This window comes from Bombus vancouverensis, chromosome 5, assembly GCF_051014615.1.
Source record: "Bombus vancouverensis nearcticus chromosome 5, iyBomVanc1_principal, whole genome shotgun sequence".
NCBI classification, from domain to species: domain Eukaryota; kingdom Metazoa; phylum Arthropoda; class Insecta; order Hymenoptera; family Apidae; genus Bombus; species Bombus vancouverensis.
This window is the reverse complement of record NC_134915.1, coordinates 9659574-9677231: the sequence shown is the minus strand read 5'-3', so window position 1 is coordinate 9677231 and position 17658 is coordinate 9659574. Positions and strand designations below refer to the sequence as shown.

Sequence of the window (17658 nt, the reverse complement as noted above, 5' to 3'; positions counted from 1 at the left end):
GTATTCTATCTTTATCGATAGAGATTGGATCGGGATTGGAAGTTTCTTTAATTTTAAATGAATTCTCGAGTTCTCATCTTCTGCAGTTTCTGTCAATTTGCTTGCAATTATTCTAATTAAATAGCAATCAGTATAATTCAACGGTAATTCGTTATTAGTATTCTTAATGTCGAAGAGAATAGGTAATTTAATAATTGCAACGAGCAGAAGACGTCATATGTGCAGATCAATAGCAAAGAGTTTTTGAACGCTGTTTTCTTTCACAAAAATGAAAAGATTCGCTAGAAAGCAATAGGAGGGCATCGAAAGCAAACTTTGACAGTAACAAAAGTTACGCAGAATTTTAAGAATAAAAGTAAAAACAATGTAAGGATACAGTAAAAAAAAATTCTACCAACAAAAAGCAGTAGAAGAACAGCGAAGAAGAAAGAGCAATAAAAGACGCGATGGCGTACAAGATAAGAAGTTATATGTATATAAAAAGTAGCGAAGAAATACAAAAAGAGAAATATGTGTAATTGAAACGATTAGTCTTGTGACCTTTCGATGATTAAAATTTGAAGACCATTAATTACTCGTGTCCTCGTTCATTCATCTAAATGTCTGAAACGCGTTGAAATTCGTTACATTGCTCGAAAGCTATTTTACTCAACTCATCTTGGTATAAAAAACACTCGTTAAATATTTTACATACGAAGTCATACGTTTATAGACGAAAAAATTAAATTTCTGAGTGTAAATCAATATCCTACTAGCTAATATAAATTCATATAAATTATCATATAATTATTGAAACAATTCTATTTACTTATATCGCTGTTATTCTTTAAACTTTTATTCGTATTTCAATTATGCATGCCTACATTAGTACTTACGTTTATATAAATAATTACATTACGTGGAATATGTGTCGATAAAGATGAACGCTGCGGACGTTCGACGTTTGGAAATTTTCCCGCCGGTGGCGCTGAAGTCGTATTCACCCCCCTTTCGTCGCTTCCTATGGGTTCGAATGGCTGGATGAACCGCTAGTCGAGTTAGTACGACTCGTGACGTCGCGGTAGTTGGCTGTTCGTTTTTTAATGTTCGCGATATCGTCTCGTCGGCGATGTGACCGGTTTTGAAAGTGACGTGCGATTTTTCGTACATATTATTACGCGTTTCGAAGCGGTCGATGATTTACTGGTACGACGATAATTTCAAGTTCGCTAATGTAAACGCGGGGAACGCGAGATACGTCCTTGCTAGAAAATTTTGGCGTCACGTTCCCCTCGCGAGGATTCCATCACCCACTTACACGACCGGCTGTAGCTCTCGAAAGGATCTTCCGGAATACATCGCCGTTCGTTCTTTTGTTTGTTCGATATCCGTCGATGTCGTTGCAACATCTTAAGTGCAACGACGATTCTCGTGGATCTTTGGCTACGCGTTCGGAGTGCGGGAACGATATCACGAAGCGACATTCGAACACGTTCGGTTGTCTCAATTATTCGTGCTTCTAGTTGGACGGTCAGTGTTTAACGGCGTGTCAAGCGACCGGCTAATTAATTGCTCGTTGTACGATCGGGGCGACTGACATTCGTCCCGAACGTTTAGGCAGGAGGCGTTGCTGTTACATAGGCACCGAAAAAAACGGCATTACGGCCTGAAGTTGACGCATTGGCGATCGCGCGCGCGCGCGCCTGATCGGTTACTCCAGTGTAAAAGAATTTACGTCGTTAGGTCGAATTACAAACGCGAGTCCTGCGGCGAAAGTGAGCAACGGGTTGAGTGTACTAGTCCAGGAGAGTGGATCGCAAATAGGGAACAGAAACGCGGAGGCGTGTTCTCTCGACGAGAGTCTCACGGAATCGGAGTGCTTCCAATCGAGGACGAAAGAAAGAAGGCCGGTGAAACATGTCGAGGCTGCTGAAAGGCGAACCGACGGGCGGTTATATCATTGACTCTATCGTGGATCGTCGAATGTATTAACCGGCCGCAAATGACGCGCATCGTGGCGTGAACGAAGAGAAGAAAGAGACGGTGGCGGAGGACGAGCACACTGGACACGTTTCGGATTTAAACGGGGGAACAGTTTTCTGATCTAGCCAAAGAAAGAAAAGCAGGCCAGGCGTCGTGCCTCCCACTGCCTACCGGAAGTCATATGCCCATACACACGCGGAAAACGGTAAATCATCGTAGAAGCCATCGGCTATAACGAGCGTACACGTTTATTTTGCATTGGACCTGCAAGCACGCCTGCCCCCTTCACTTCTGTCTGTTTTGTTTTCCTTGGTTCGCCTACCGTCATTGTTTCGCCTTTATTTGAGGTATGTAAGGAACAAAAAAAAAATAAACATTTCTTTGCCTGTGACTCGTATAAAGCATACGTCGCACGTTGTCCATTTTTACTCTTCTATTAGTATATGAAAATAGTGTTCGTTAATTCTCCGCATCAATGTCAGGGTTTCAATGATTTACCTGTTCTATTACGCGTATATTTTTAACGATGACATAGGAACGCGAATCGAACGAATTTTTCGACGTTTCGGCTCGTATCAATCGATGCGCTCCGTTCTATGGAGATACGAGCGTCGTTACGTCGTTAAAATTTTTTTTATTTGACGTATGCGTTATACCTCGTTTCTAGATCGCTGCTTTTTATATAATATGTATAAAATAAGATAGAAATCGATGTTCACGAGCGGAGAGATCAAAGCGAGGAAAAAAATTGGGCGCGCTAGGCGGTCGGTATTCCGCTCGTATTCTCGCTCTGATAAGTTTCGAGCGTGAAGCGTAAAAAGTTCGACGCACAAAGTGTAAAGCTTTAAAACGGCATGGTGTAAGCGTTACCATACGATTTTCAATTTCTCTCGTTCCCCACTTGCTCCTTGAGAGATTCACTATTCCGCATTCTCGGGATTCTTGCAACTCCAATTTCAACTACAGCCCTGCGGTGTTTTCCTGATCCGTTAGAAACATGCCTGAATCACGTACGGTATCCCATTCAACTTCATCGCCTTATTTTCCCGCTACCATCTTAAAGGGTCACGTGACCGTAGAAACAGGACATTAGATGGCGTTTATTTTTCGCGGTATTTCGCCGCCCTCCATATTTCTCACAGTCTTTCTCAATTCTCGGTCGTATGTGCCGTTTCCGTGAAATTTTGCGTGTTCGTGCGATAATTCGTTATTTATACATTGTATTCTGCTAGGAGTAAGTTAGTATGACGAGTATTTCTCGCAAGCGACATGTGGCAGTTTTGCATATTCGTGCGAGAATTGATTGTTAATTCTTCGAATTAGATTTGACTATATACTATGACCACCGCGGACTTCTCGTAAGCAACACGTACTATGTAACGTTTTGAAATTTGATTATTTACAAAACATGTAAAAATATGTGGTAACGTCTGAAATATAAATTCGATAAAACAGAATTGCCAAACATATCAAGTACATATTATCTGTTCTTATCGTTAGCGAAGAATATACTTTATTCAGAAAGGACAGTTCTTTCCGATTCGTCGGCAATGTGTTAAGTGATCACGTGACAGCGGGAGTAAAACATTAGATGGCGTTCTTTTTGCGGCATTTCAACGCCTTCGTGTTTTTCAGTCTTTTTCAACCTTCGGTCGTTTGTGCCATTTCCGCGAAATTTCGCGTGCTCGTGCAAGAATTCGAACTCATTAACGAAGGAATGATCGCGTGAGCACGAGGCTGTAAAACGAAGAACCAGCGGATCCACGTCGTCGTGTAATACAATACACTACACGATTACGAATTATTGGACAAAGGGTATACCGGTCGATGGTGGAGTATCGACGTTGTGCTGCAGGTACGAAATGATCTGGAACTCGGAGCGATGTGTATTTCCTCCCCTCGTTTCTCGTGTGCGACGGCTGTTTTCTTTTTCCTGTTCCCCACCTCTCACCTTGCTCTCTCGTTCTCCTTCTGTCCATCCTTCTTCCCCTTTCCGCCTCTTGTTCTCTCTTTCGGGCCATAAACAACCGGTGCTCGACGTTTGCCGAGGTTATTGGTTTTTGCGAGGGGCACGACAGTGCCGTATACATGCGTCTGTGGGACCCGGCTTCACAGACGAGACGCTGTACTTTCTCTCTCTCTCTCTATCTCTTTTCTCCTTTGTTTTTGCTTCCTGTATCTTTCTAACGTTCACGATCATCCCCCTTATATCCTTGCCTAGCCTATGTGCATGCATTACACACGCGATTTCGTACATAGATAAGCGAATACAAAGAGAGACGTAAGTACACGGCGCGTGTTCACGTGGGCAGCGGTAAAATTCGCACGAGACTAATTCCCAGAGACAAACACTTTAATTATAACGCTGCCGTGCGCGTATACCTAAGTACGCGCTGCACGATCACGATATCGACGCTTTTATTAAACACGAGCACCTTCGACGATGCGAACGCTATTATCGGATTACCGGCGGAGCGTGCCGTGCGTACGGTCGAATTTCACATAACCAAGTACAACATACGTATGACCTATCGTGCTTTTTAGCAAAGTCATTTTTTCCTTCATTCAGATAGGTATTTACTTTTTTCCGATAGACAGCTTCTATACCTTTTTCTCCGTTGAAAAAGCGGAAACTGTTTCCTTGTGTCATTAGGCACGAAAAGGTTAGGCATGAAGAAAAGATATTAACGAAGGCTCCGCAATGGTATAGGTTAGAATCTACTGAAATGTAGAATAGAATCGAAGAGTCACGATATTTACGAGCACATTCACAACACATTCGGGATTAATGGAAACGTATTTTCGCGCGTCACGGTGTCATCTATTTCGTCAATATTATATCCGTGTAAGAGTACTATTGCGTGTTAGTACATATAACCTTTGGATACTGTGCCAAGAGTATTACGTATTGTACGTCGTTCCTTATACTAACCTGACCGAGGCCAATACACATATATGGACGGATGTATATGGAGATGGACTATTGACTCTCGTAGGCGTATTTGGTTACAGTGTTCTCCGGTGAATGTTCACAAATGTAAGATTGTGTTTCTGAGATCACTGTAACCCAGATACCGTACCGAATCAACAAGTATCGTGTTGTCGATTTGTAATGCGGATCGTTGATGGAAGGAGGGACGCGGGGGAGTTAGAGCGATCGGAGGAAATTCCACGCGATGGAATGGAATTAAGAATCGCAAGTATTCCGTGTTTAGCGAGCACGAAATATCGTAGCTACAGTGAGACGTCTTGCGTTAAACGCCGCACGCGATAACCAGCGATAAAAACCGATTTTAAAAAAGTAACAGACGTCCGTAGATAAATTGGATGACTAGTGGACAACGAAACGAAAGGTTTGGAATGTTCGTCGATTTTACCGTGACCGTCGAAGGGTTAATTCAATTATACTGACCGGCACGAACATCGAGCCCTCTCGTTTCCTCCCCATTTTTCCATTTTCTTTCGTTGCAACGCCGTTGTTGCGTGTACAACCGTGTCAATTTTTTTCTGCTGCTGTTACATCCGCCCCCATACATCTATCGGGTACACGACAGGGACGCACGTGCACCAAAGCCAAAAAAACATTGGCTGCACTTTCTGCATCGTCGTCTCGTTGATCCGTACGCGTCACGTAGGTGGCCAGGGTATACGTATACCTACATATCCTGGTACTGAATTTCGGGAATAATGGCGGTACCGCGTCACGCCGTCGATTCATTTTTACCCAATTTCACGCACCGGTACACCACGACCCACCGCCCGGTCGCACCCCCCCCCGCAACATCGCGTTTCATCCCAAACCCCTTTCAAAATCGTCTCTGCTCTCTGTTTTTCTTTATGGCGAATTCTCTGCTGCTCTTCCTCCGCGCTAGACTCGTTTCCCTTTTTCTTTTTTATCCTACGGTAACGATTCTCCGTTGAAAACCGCATTTTCGCTCTTAATTTTCGTCGCGTGAGGACGCACCCTGTTTTTGGCATTGCGGTTTATTTTCGCGGCGCACCTCCATCGTGTACGTGTAATGCGTTTTTCAATTGCGCGCCACCGGATTCACTACCCTCGCGTTTCCCATTCCCATCTCGCCATCCCGATAGAAATTTACTCGCCGCGCGCACGGCTCCGCTTCAGAACGCATCCCCCTGGCTCTTTTTACGTCGGTTAAAACGAACGCAAGCGTCCGAATTTTAATGTACTTTGCGCAAATTCATTTCGCCGAAATATCGTTCGCTTCTTCGTTTGTCAGTCCCCGATGATTATTTGGTCCCATTCTTTTCGACGTTTTCGCATCTCGTTTCTTGCTGCAACTTTTTCCTCTGGATCGTTGCCTAACGACTTACCGATGGGATATCGATAATGCATTAATAATTAAAAACGTACCCTATCGTGGTTAGTGGTAGAATATGGTCAACTTGTTTTGCGAATGAACCGAAACTCGCTGCTATTATCGTGATTCACCAGGATTTCTGAGAATTCTGCACATAAATTTCGATAAATTTGTAGAATACGGCGGAACCTCAAGTGTCCGACTTTATCCGAATGTTCCACGATCCGAACGTTCTGTTAATCGAATATTTCTTGCTTGTGCCCTTTACTATTAGACATCCTTTTTATATTTGTATGTTTTATGTTAAAATCTATATTAAATATTTTACTATGAATTTAATTTTGTACGGGTTAATATCTTTGTAGAATGATATTAAAGAGGAGAATTATTGTATTAAGCGTTAAAAGAAAATAAAAGATACTTGAAAAGCTAAACTGTTGCAAGAATTGTAAACATCCTCAAAGATCTACGATATTAATGTCGAGAGACAAAAGCACGTAATTATTTAAATTACTCAGGTATTTCAAGAAATAAAAAAACTGTAATGGAGTTGAAAAATAAGTTTCTGGGCTGCGCTGTATAGCGATGCTTTCCATAAATCAACAATAAAGCAACACCAACATCCAGATTTATATTAAGCGAAAGAGTTTTGTAATTTGCATGAATATTGTCATCGACGTTTTAAGTCTTAATGCTGAAAAAAGCAAAATTATAACGAAAGTAACGGTGAATTAAATGCCTTCTTATTTCGAAGTATTTGTGGTATTGGAATAATTTCAGGTACAAACAAGATATGATTGTTGAAAGATTAAGTCGTAAAAAGCGTACGAAGTTCATAAATAAGTTAAAAAAACATTACGTTTGTATTATACCATATTTTTTGTAATATTCTTGTATTATTCTTTTTGAAATATGAAATAATAGTTATAAGGAAAAATACGTGTTCCACTATCCAAGAGTTTTCTCGTCCGACCAGTCATCCATTAATTCGAATATCGAAGGTTCTACTGTACTTTCAATGTCATCGAATTTTCTTAATATAAAAATCTTGAAGAATAAAGAAGAGAAAATAAAAAGTACAGGAAACTAAAGAAAAGTAGAGTGGAAAGAATCTGGCCATAACAATAGGGAGAAGTAACGTCACGAGTGAAAAATACAACGAATAGATTTCAAGATACACTCGAATGAAAATTTTCAGATTCCTAGGATTCTAAGGGAACGCGCCAGGAATCTGAGAATGACAGGTTTAGTAGAGTACCTGCAAAATTGCCGATGTGAAAATGTGGCACGATATACACGAACTATACACAGCTGGAACTGTATGTAGATTGTAGATATTACTATATAGTGGTATGTACAGCGTGTTATACTCGAGTCTGTTTGCCTCTCTCTCTCTCTCTCTCTCCTCTATGTTGCTCCGTACAACAAGTACGAGCCCTCGTGGCGACCATTACGCATTCATATTAAATCGGGAATTTATGTGAGCTCATTGCCAGGGACAAACTGTAGCTGATATCTGGTTCGTCTCACGAATCTTCAGATTTCTCTGCTTCTACGTTTCGACTCGCTACAATTAGACAGGTGGAAAAATGATGATCGAAACGACGAATTATTTGAAAATGTATAAAATTAAGATTGCTATATTTCATAGTCTCATTATCGTCGTGGCTTTACCTGGCGGTTTATTCGATTCTGGCCCCGTCAACATGTCGTAATGAGATTTAGTTGCAACGGCCGCGATATCCCTTGCTCGATGTAATTGTAGCAGGTAACATTGTATAAAGCATGCCAGAGGTAATTAATAATTTTACATTAATTATGCAACGGTATGGCTCAACGTTCTAATTAACGTCGCACACCACGGATAAATACACCCGTATTTTTCTATAAATTTCGTCGGGTTTCAGTTGAACGTGATTCGACTGGATTCATTTAGTCAATTTCCAGATTTTCCTCGTCAGCGTATTTTTGTTCCGTATACGTACAATCAAGACGCCGTGATTTTTGCCCGATTCTTTCGCTAATTCGGCCTAACACCCCGGCTGATAAATTATCCAATTTACGCGTGGTATCGTGCTACCGCGACGAAATTATTTATGCCGCACGAAGCTGATGAAAAATTTCGTACGGCCGTGACACGCCGGTTAAATATGGCGCGATACGGCCTCCCTTTCAGCCTTCAGGAACCGTGGTCGCGCGATAACGTGGAGGCGAAAATATACCGCGAGAGGGAAAGGGCTTTTTCCTCATTTTTACCCCCGCTCGTTTTTTTTTTTTTTTTTTTGGAGAAGGCACCTTGTTGTCCGTGTTTGCCTTTATAAACCTGCACCACGTGTCCGAAACTTTCTCCTCTCGAAACCGGGATTCAAGCCAGGTTGTATGAATGGTGGGCCATTTGAAAATATAAAAACGCACGTGGTCGAGTAAGTTACGTAAGTCGAAGGAAAGAAAAAAAAAAAAAGAGAAAGAGACTGGACGTATCCGCGAAGCGTTGAATGAAATTGCGAAATGAAATAGAGATATTACAGATATTTCTGTATTCTTGGTGACAAAACGGCGACGGGGCTTTTAATTAATTAAAAGTGAGCAGCAGCTGCCGTAAGCGTGCAAGGCCGCTCCCAATTTTCACGCAATTATACCCGTTGTCCGCAGTTTTGTAGGACATTTTCCGTGACTAACGGGTAAACGCCATTGTTGCCCAGTGAAAATGGATTGATGGAAACAATAGGCGGGATAGAGAAAAAGAGGGGTTAGCCGGACAGAGAAAGGGGTAAAGAGAGGTCGGTCATGTCACCGCCGGCCAGTATCAATTATTTTCAAATTACGAATTTCACCGTAGCATAGTACAATTGATTTATCCATGTCGTCGAGTACAGACGACGCAATTGATCCCTGTCGCACTCTATAGATCGCGTTGTTCCGCGCCGAGAGACGCGTCATTTTTTTTAAAACCGTCGTTCGCCTCGCTTCGATGTCTCTGTAGCCTACTAGAACGATCTTTTTTCCAGCTTTTCAAAGCTTTTGAAAGTACGTGGTATTCAGTAATGGCTGTATACTTGAGTACAAGACATATTTTCTATTCTATCTTTTTCAAAAAAAAGATAAGCTTGTGTCTAGTAATTCCTTTACAACTTGTAGAAGTTGAAAGAGAGTTCTACCGCAAGAATTTGATAAAATCTGGCGTCGATAGAATACGAGAATAAGAGGCACGATTCTCTCGACGTGTACATTCAAATGCGATGGAAAATATCTCGCTTTCATTTGCAGAAACTCGTGTGTAGAGATTGGATCTACGAAGCAGTCAATTGACGTATAAACGTATATACGGGTGGAATATTTTAAACGAAGTTAATGTTAATATAACGAAGCTATCTTTCGACCTCAATTCGACTATAGAACAACGTGGAGAGGTAGGTTGCAGGTTGCGAGAAATCTGAAACTCGCTTCGTGTCGGTAAGACTACCAGATTGATCCAATCTATTCCACGATGTTGTTCCAACATTTCTGTTAAATATTAATGTATTATAATTCTAAATCAAGATCTAACCATAACGTAGCGTGTCTGAGAGCGCGGTTTCATCCCAGACGCTCGCATACGTAAATTATACCCAAGTATACATGCATTACCGCGATGAAACGCGACCCGTAGAAAGTTAATGAAATCGCCAATTAAAGTTGGCTTTAATTGCAGCGTGCAGCTTGCGAGGAAATCGAAATGGTCGAGCTGTGCGGAAGCGGACAACCGACTTCAGCGATGGGAGTGATGGGGATCGGTTCGGTGGTGTCCGCGGCAACGTCGTCCTCGTCTTCGTCGACGACGACTACTGCAGCCTCATCCTCGGCGTCCGGACGCGCGGGCGTTTTAGAAACGCAAGTTCGTGGTCAGTGGTATCGCGTGTTCGTCTCGTTGGAGGACGATTATCTGAGCATCTCCTTGGACGAGAGTTGCGAGACGAGCAACAATGCCCTCAACAACGGTAACATAAACAACAACAACGTAGACAGCCTGAACGATCCGGACGTGCCGGACTCGGTGGCCAATCAGAAACGTATCGTGCGCGTGGTGAAAAGCGACAACAACGGCCTCGGGATCTCGATCAAGGGTGGCAAAGAGAATAAAATGCCGATTTTGATCTCGAAGATCTTCAAAGGGATGGCTGCGGACGCTACCGAGCAACTATACGTGGGCGACGCTATTCTGGCTGTAAACGGGGAAGATCTGCGCGAGGCGACTCACGATGAGGCGGTGAAGGCGCTCAAGAGGGCTGGCAAAGTCGTTGAGCTGGAAGGTGAGTGAATTATCAAACGCTCGTCTTTTATTTGCATGTCTGTTTGCTGCGAGAAAAACGATCGAGAAATACGCGTATTTGGGCGGATCTTCACGATAGATATACCATAAAGATCGATCGTTGCGTAAAGATCGATGCGTTTAAAAGGTGAAAAGGTAGACGATCGAAATGGATGTTAATACGCGATGATAGAGGAAAGCAGTCGCAACGATTAGTCTCGCGATGGGTTGAGTAACACGATGGTTAGATGCAAGAAGATGGTAGATTTCTAAATGTCATACACGTAACGGATTTCTCTTCTGAGAAGTCGGTAATCTTCCGCAAAGTATTTCCCGTTGCTTTCGTTCGACGCTCGACAGTCTGACGGATGTATTTACCGTACCTATGTATGTTTCCGTAAATAACGGACCTCTGGTCTCTTAACTAAATTCGATAAATGAATTAATCCGGGAACATCGACGGTTTTCGCGTTTCCTTTGACCGGCAATTCGGAGATAATTAATAGCCAGGGCGCGTTAGCGAAATCAGGTTGCCCGACGCTGCAGTCCTGTCAGGGGCTCGGAGGAAATCTCGATCCGTGGAAACGTGAGCGTAAACGCAAACGCAGATTCGTTTAGCCGCGCGTCGCTCCAAGTACTGAAATGTTCGGTCGGAAGTAGAAGTAGCTAGGCTAGGAAGGGTAGAACGCTAGACGACGACGGGGCGACGGGGTTTAGGGGGACATTAACGAGGTTTTCGCTCCAATTAGCCTCGAGTACACGGCGCATTAAGTTTCCACGTAGAGATTCCTGCCAGTTTCTGCAGGTCGTTTTAATATCGAATTCCCTGTCTTTGAACCGGAACTCGTGCCATTTGCGCGGCACTCGTGTTACGTCGAACGAGCCACTATATCGCGGAGATCGTCGTAAGAAAAAGGGCGCGACAAAAGTGGCAGACCAAAGGAGAAGGGACAGAGAGAAGGTGGTTATGTCCGAAAGGGAGCTTTTAGCCTGATTAATGCACTATTTCGGGATGTCTTTTTTTCGACCTTTCCTCGAGGTGGTAAGCGTCGTCGAGAAGCAAAGAAGGACTCGACGATGCTTTTTCTTCGTTTTCGAGTCGGAGCGGAGGACGGAAACCAGTCTGATTTTGCAGATTTCGCGCGAGTTCTCGCGCCATCGTACACCGCCTCCAGACTATTATCAAAAAGTGTGAGACTGAAAGAAGTAGCGCGGGGTGAAAGGTCGGCGAGAAAACGTGTACCGTGGTGCTGCCTGGAGCGTTAAATGGCGCCTCTTCTCTTTCTTTTCTATCTGCCTTTCTTTTTTGTTTCCTCTCCTACTTGCAGGTTCTTTCCCTCTACCTACTTTTTTTTGCCGCCTTTTCTTTACATGCTTTTATTTTACTTCCTTTGTGACTAGTTATCGTTTGTTTCTCGTACGAATCTGCTACGAGCGACACAAGCCTGCCCAGTGAAGCGCGACGCCCGCTCTCTCGTTGCACATGCTCGTGTCCGCCTGCACTTTGCATTTAACGTTCTCCGGCCGATGCGCGACACGTGTTCATGTATACGTACATCTCTCTGTACATGGCCACGCGTACGTGCACGTACCTATACATTCGGGCTCGTCCGTGTGCATCAACGTTGCACCGCTTCGGGGCTTTCTGGCTGGCGTGCGATTGTATGCACGCGAACGCACCTGCACCATTATTTTCCTTCGTGTCTGGAGAGCTCGCACAACCAAAAATTCGGCCAGAGAACGGCTCGTTATTGAGCCATTTTCGGTCCAGTCCGTTTACCGAAAAACGTTCTCGAACCGATGAAACTCGTTCGGCGTGAATGACCTCGACAGCTCGTTGCGTTTCGCATAATCGCGTGCGGTTTTCACAGAAAATTCTCGTTCCACGCGCGTACACTATTCAGTTAGGATTACTTAATGTCTTTTTCCTCTTCACGCTTTGGTCCCTTTCTTACTGATAATCCGGGAAACCGATATCGAATCATGAATCGCTGGAAAATTGGTTAGTGGGATGGTACAACTGCCCGATATTGTTCACTTCTCTTCGTCCATAACTAAAATACGCCTGCTCCCAAAGAACCTGACCTAATTACGCTATCATCAATCAAGCTTGCATTCCTTCCGCTTAACGAGTGCGTTTCTTCCTGGCCACGAACAGTGACCGATTTTGCTCATTTTCGCGAAGCATTGTAGAAGTACATGGAGCTTCTGAAAAGGACGTGCTGCGTATCACTGTACGCATTCCTCTCGCTGGATGTTACCCTTCGACCAGCTATATCCCGCTGTCTGACAGCTTTTCTTTTATTCAGACGCTTTAGGTACGATTTCTTGTGGCACGTAGTACACGCCGCGCCGCATCGTCTCGCACGTGCGACATTCTTCCATCTGCTTTTCTTTCCTTTCCGATCTTCTTCCTCCTTTCATCCTGACTGGTCGGCCAGTTGCCAGTTTTCACGTGGGTGATGCGTGGAATGCGATACTCGGCGTTCTAGGTCCGTGCGGACGTGAGATGCAAAAGAGGATGCGCGCCCGCGTGGGCGGCCAAGCCCGAGAATTGAAAGAAGGAAAGACAGAAACGACGGGAGGCCGAGTCCAGAGGAGAAGACACGGTTGAAATTGCGAGAGAGACAGAGAGAAGGAGGGAATGTAGAAGAAGGAGAGTGAATTACTAGTTGGCCCAGCATCGAATTGACTGTGGAAGATGCGGAGGAGGGGGCGAGAAAGACGTTAGAGGAGAGCTTTGGAATACATTAGCCGAAGGATTTTCATCGGGACTCGGTGTCGCCCGTGTGGACCCGACTGCGTCCCGTTTAAGCGAGATTTCGCCGAAAACTTCCGGTTTCACGGGATAAAATTGCAGTCAAGTTAGCCCCATCAGGCTGACAAAGTTTCCGAAAGGGCTCGCTAGCAAGAAATCGAATAGAAGTTACTACTCTGCCTGATAAACGAAGTCGAATTTATTGCTCCACCGCTTTCCAGATTTATCCTGATTTATTGTATCGACCCCTTTCTTTCGAGCCCTACTTTTTTCCCTTCCCTTCTACTTATCCTTCTTCTTTTTCTCCCCTTCGATTTCTTTCGGCGTGTATGAACGGCCTTCGAGGCGAGTCAACCGGGGGGAACTATTGTTTCGGGGAAGATTGATTCGATCCTGATTTTCGTACAGAATTCTACCGCTTACACCGACAGTTCCTCGAGTTCTTGCTGCATGCGGGAAATAGAGAAAGTTCCTTGTAATCTACCGATCGTTCCGATCTGTTTCACCATGTTAAGCATCGGTTAACGATCCATAACTCAACTTGTGCTCGGAAGAACACAAGTTGAGGTACAAGCAGGTTTCTTCCAAGAATATAGTGACGAATATGTTTAATAATAAAATACGGATAATGATAATTTAGCTCTGCAACGATTCTCAAACTCCGCCCTCCGCAACTTCTCAGTGCCTTTTAGCTATGTGCAGCCAAATCTCCGTGTATCCTGAATCCTAACATATTCGCGCATTCACAAGTCGTTCCATGCTCACTGTCAATGCTAAAGATTAAATATCAGTTGATCAATCTCGTCGTTATTCTTGCGAATTTTCACTTGTGAGGTATCGATTAGCAAAACGGTTAAAAGATTCGTGGCGCGAAGAACTAGCTCTGCTCGATATCGCTTCTCTTAGGATCTCCTTGCGACTTTGCGTGACTTTTCTTCACGGTTATCTATTCGCCGACAATCTGGACATCAGATCTGCAGAATTCCGTGCGTGAAATATCGCGTGGCCTTGATTATGGATCGTTTGGTAGAGGCACACGAGATTTCCTTGTATTCTTTCGCCTGGACGTGTGCTACTCCTGTTCGGCAATCGATCCATGCAATTGTTGGGCAACGATTTCAACACGCGCGCCTATAAGTACTTGTATTACCGGACTAGGTTGTTGGCGTGATTGTTGCACGCCCACGATTTACGTAAGAATACCTGTTAATACGGATCCGGCAGGTGATACTCGTTATTGCGTAGTTTGACGCGATGACGACCTTTGATGCTGATTGCCAACCTTCGAATAATGCTGGTACATTGTGTAACCATTGTTCGCATTATTAGCTGAAGGATAAGTGTGGAGATTCGAAAGAATACAAGTATCGTGGAAACGTTTTACCTTCGCATAATTATCTTTATTTCTTTACCGTTGCGCAATTCTCTTCTGCGTTTCGTTATTCTCCACAGTCTTTATGATTATTTGCTCGCGGTCGTGAAAATTTAAGGAGATCGCACACGCGATGGTTTCACCATCTACCAAACTAACGTTTACTCCGACATGCGCCGTCGATGATTCTGCAAGGCCAGTTTTGCTCGAATTTTAAGCAGGCGCGGAATTAGATGAAACCGCTCGGTTCTCCCGAGCTGGATGATTGGGAAGACATAATGTTACTCGAACGAGCGAAATGAATGAAACGTCTGTGGTTCTCCTACGCGTATCTATTTGTAATTGGAATGCGTAATTTTAGTCGGGCATTGTTCCAGTCTAGCGTAGAGGTTGGATGACGGATGACGCGCGACATCGTCAGGGAAATTGCGTCTTAAATCCTGCAGGTCGGAATTCCTTTCACTGCGAACGTCAGACTACTCGTCCTTCCTTCCCGGTTCCTCTTCACCGTTTCGCCTCTTCCCCGTCAGTCTCATCTTCCTTTCCATTATCTTAATCGCCTCGGTTTATGAGCTTGCTCGCTTTCCTTCAAAAAGACTTTCACCCTTGATGATCTCTCCGCCTGGACTGAGTGTCCCCTCTCGTCGAGCGCAATAAAAATTACGCCGCGGTTCGTATAATACGATCAGAGATTTAAATAATAATCGGGTAGCGTTTTCGTGTCGAATCAGATTCTACGGTGGTTTTCATTGAAAAGCGTTCTCCTCGTTAATCGTCTTGATCGTTTGTATGTTACAATGGTAAATAATTCGAGAGCGGATTGCCGCGGCACGGTTGGTGGCGCGTGCATGGATTATTCGTTGGCGCACGCAAATCTGTTTTTCGACGAAACACAGAAGTACGATGGAGCTAGTAATAAGCTAAAGAGAGACCGAGAATACACGGCGTGTACACGGCGCTGATTAGCGAAATTCGAATAATTGCGCGATGCTAGAGGCCAATTAACAGGTGACGGAAATTAGCCGGCCTCATTTTATAGCTCATCACGATAATTAGCTTGACTCTTTGCCGTTTCGCTGCATAACCGTTACACGCCGGTTAACATCGTGTTCCGCGTATGTTTCGCGTTTCACCGGGCTATAAAAGAAACCATTTACTGTGGTTCTTAGCGCGACGCGGATCGTCCGGCCGTTTCGATCCGAACAACACTCGCGGATGACTAAGAGACGCGGAACACGAATTTCAATTTTTATTTAACGACCTCGACTGTTCGTCCCGCTCTGTTCTATTCTTCGTGTATAGTTGTAAACCATGGACCGCCTGGTCTCCGTGTTCCGCGTGTTTCCTCGCTTTCGTATTTATAGACGCGTTTATGTTATTCCGCGAATCATTTCGGTTTGATGAGAAATCGCGATCCAAACAATTGAAACGCTAGATATTTTTTATTTGCTTCGTACAATTGAGTTCTCTATTATTAGACAAATTCCTTAGATTCACGTTCGCGTTTTGTATCAAATATAGAACAGACTACGTTGTTTTGCTTTGTTATTCGAATTAATTGCGTGATTCATCACAGGTCTGGCATGCGTCTCGCGACTAGATTTCTGCTATATTTGTACAGGCGAAATTCCGATTTTTCCTCTTTTATTTTTTCTTTTCTATATATGTATGCTATGTCCGTCTACGATGGAGTAGCTCTGTTTATCTTCCTTTGATTTCCTTTCTACCTTTGAGCAGCGTTCTCTGTAGTCATCGATATTCCCTTTTTCCTTCTGAACAGGCCCATATTAATTTTCTTTTCTTTCTCTTTCATCTCACGAAATAATTCTTCCTGCCTTTCACGTAAAAGTCTATTTTCCATTTGACCAAATTTCGTAATCGTATAAAATTCACAACTTTCTCTATTGTTTTTTCCAATTTCGTTAAAGCCGGCTAACTCGAATGCAGTTAGCGATTCAGTCGGCGCGGCACGGTATCCACGGTAGAAATACGCGGCTCAAAGGCCGCGAGTTGGCCAATTAGTAGTTTCGCTGGCATAATTTGCGGTCACTGCTTTATTCTCGTCCCGCGAAATTCGCAGACAACTGCGCCGAGTTTATTATCAACGAACGACAGCGCGTATAATAAGCAAGAAAAATGGAACGCACGCCGCGGAACCGGTAACGAGATTCCTGCCGTTTAATTGTAAGTGCAAGTTGGATTCGACCTACGTCTTTCCACCTGTGCCGGGCTGGTAGATTACAAGCGGCGCGACGTTACTCTCCGCGGGACACACAGCTCGGAAACCTTTGATCTGTCGTTTTAGAGAGACGAAACGAGGAAGAAGGTTCGGTAAGTTCGTTTCGCCAACAGTAATTTCGAGGTGGACTAAACTTATTTCTAGCGCCAGTTGATTCTCTGCTCCACCTACTCGCGAAATTATAGCCTTTTCCCGTGAATAAAAAGTACTCGAGATTAAAGGGAGCAGCCGCGTTTGAATCGCGCGAGTTATTTTCACGATCGCACGTCAGAGATGTCTTCGGTTGTAATGGTAAAGCTTCTGGATCCATTACAGAGCGACGTTCAAGGTTTATCCTTAAATTTCACCGTGATTAAAGTGGTTCTCGTTAATTGTCTTTTCCCAGAGAGAAATTTCCTTTCCTTCTTTTATGTTATTTTTAAACTTTCCACTGAGTTAGTTAGATATCACTTAAAACTATTAGAGGATCGTTTATCACGTTACTTTGATTTCTTTTTCTAAATTTCTTAATTCCTTCTGTCTTTTCAGTCATTTGTAACAGCTAATTTTGCCAATTTTTCATCACGTAATAATAATAATAATATTACGTTGTATTTTTTTATCTTTAATTATGAAATTTACGCGAATATATGCAAATATCTTTATTTCTGCTTCTCTTTCGTCTTGCCCGTGATTTGCGGTTTATATATCGTACAAGCATACACATTAACGATAATA

The 17658-nt window shown here is 43.6% G+C and overlaps 1 protein-coding gene across 3 annotated transcripts in view; it reads left to right on the top strand.

Annotated features, from left to right (window-relative positions):
- Positions 1-1031: 1031 nt before the first annotated feature.
- Syn1 (Syntrophin-like 1) overlaps positions 1032-17658 on the top strand; it is a 349107-nt gene continuing 332480 nt past the window's right edge. Inside the window, exons 1-2 of one of the 3 annotated variants that reach the window (XM_033348439.2) lie at positions 1032-2167; positions 9976-10573. In XM_033348439.2, the coding sequence (XP_033204330.1) occupies positions 2144-2167; positions 9976-10573 (622 nt within the window). In that variant the 5' untranslated portion in view covers positions 1032-2143. Of the gene's footprint in view, positions 2310-3721; positions 3818-9975; positions 10574-17658 lie in introns of those variants that run through there. The other 2 variants (XM_033348447.2, XM_076618468.1) reach the window with 2 other exon arrangements.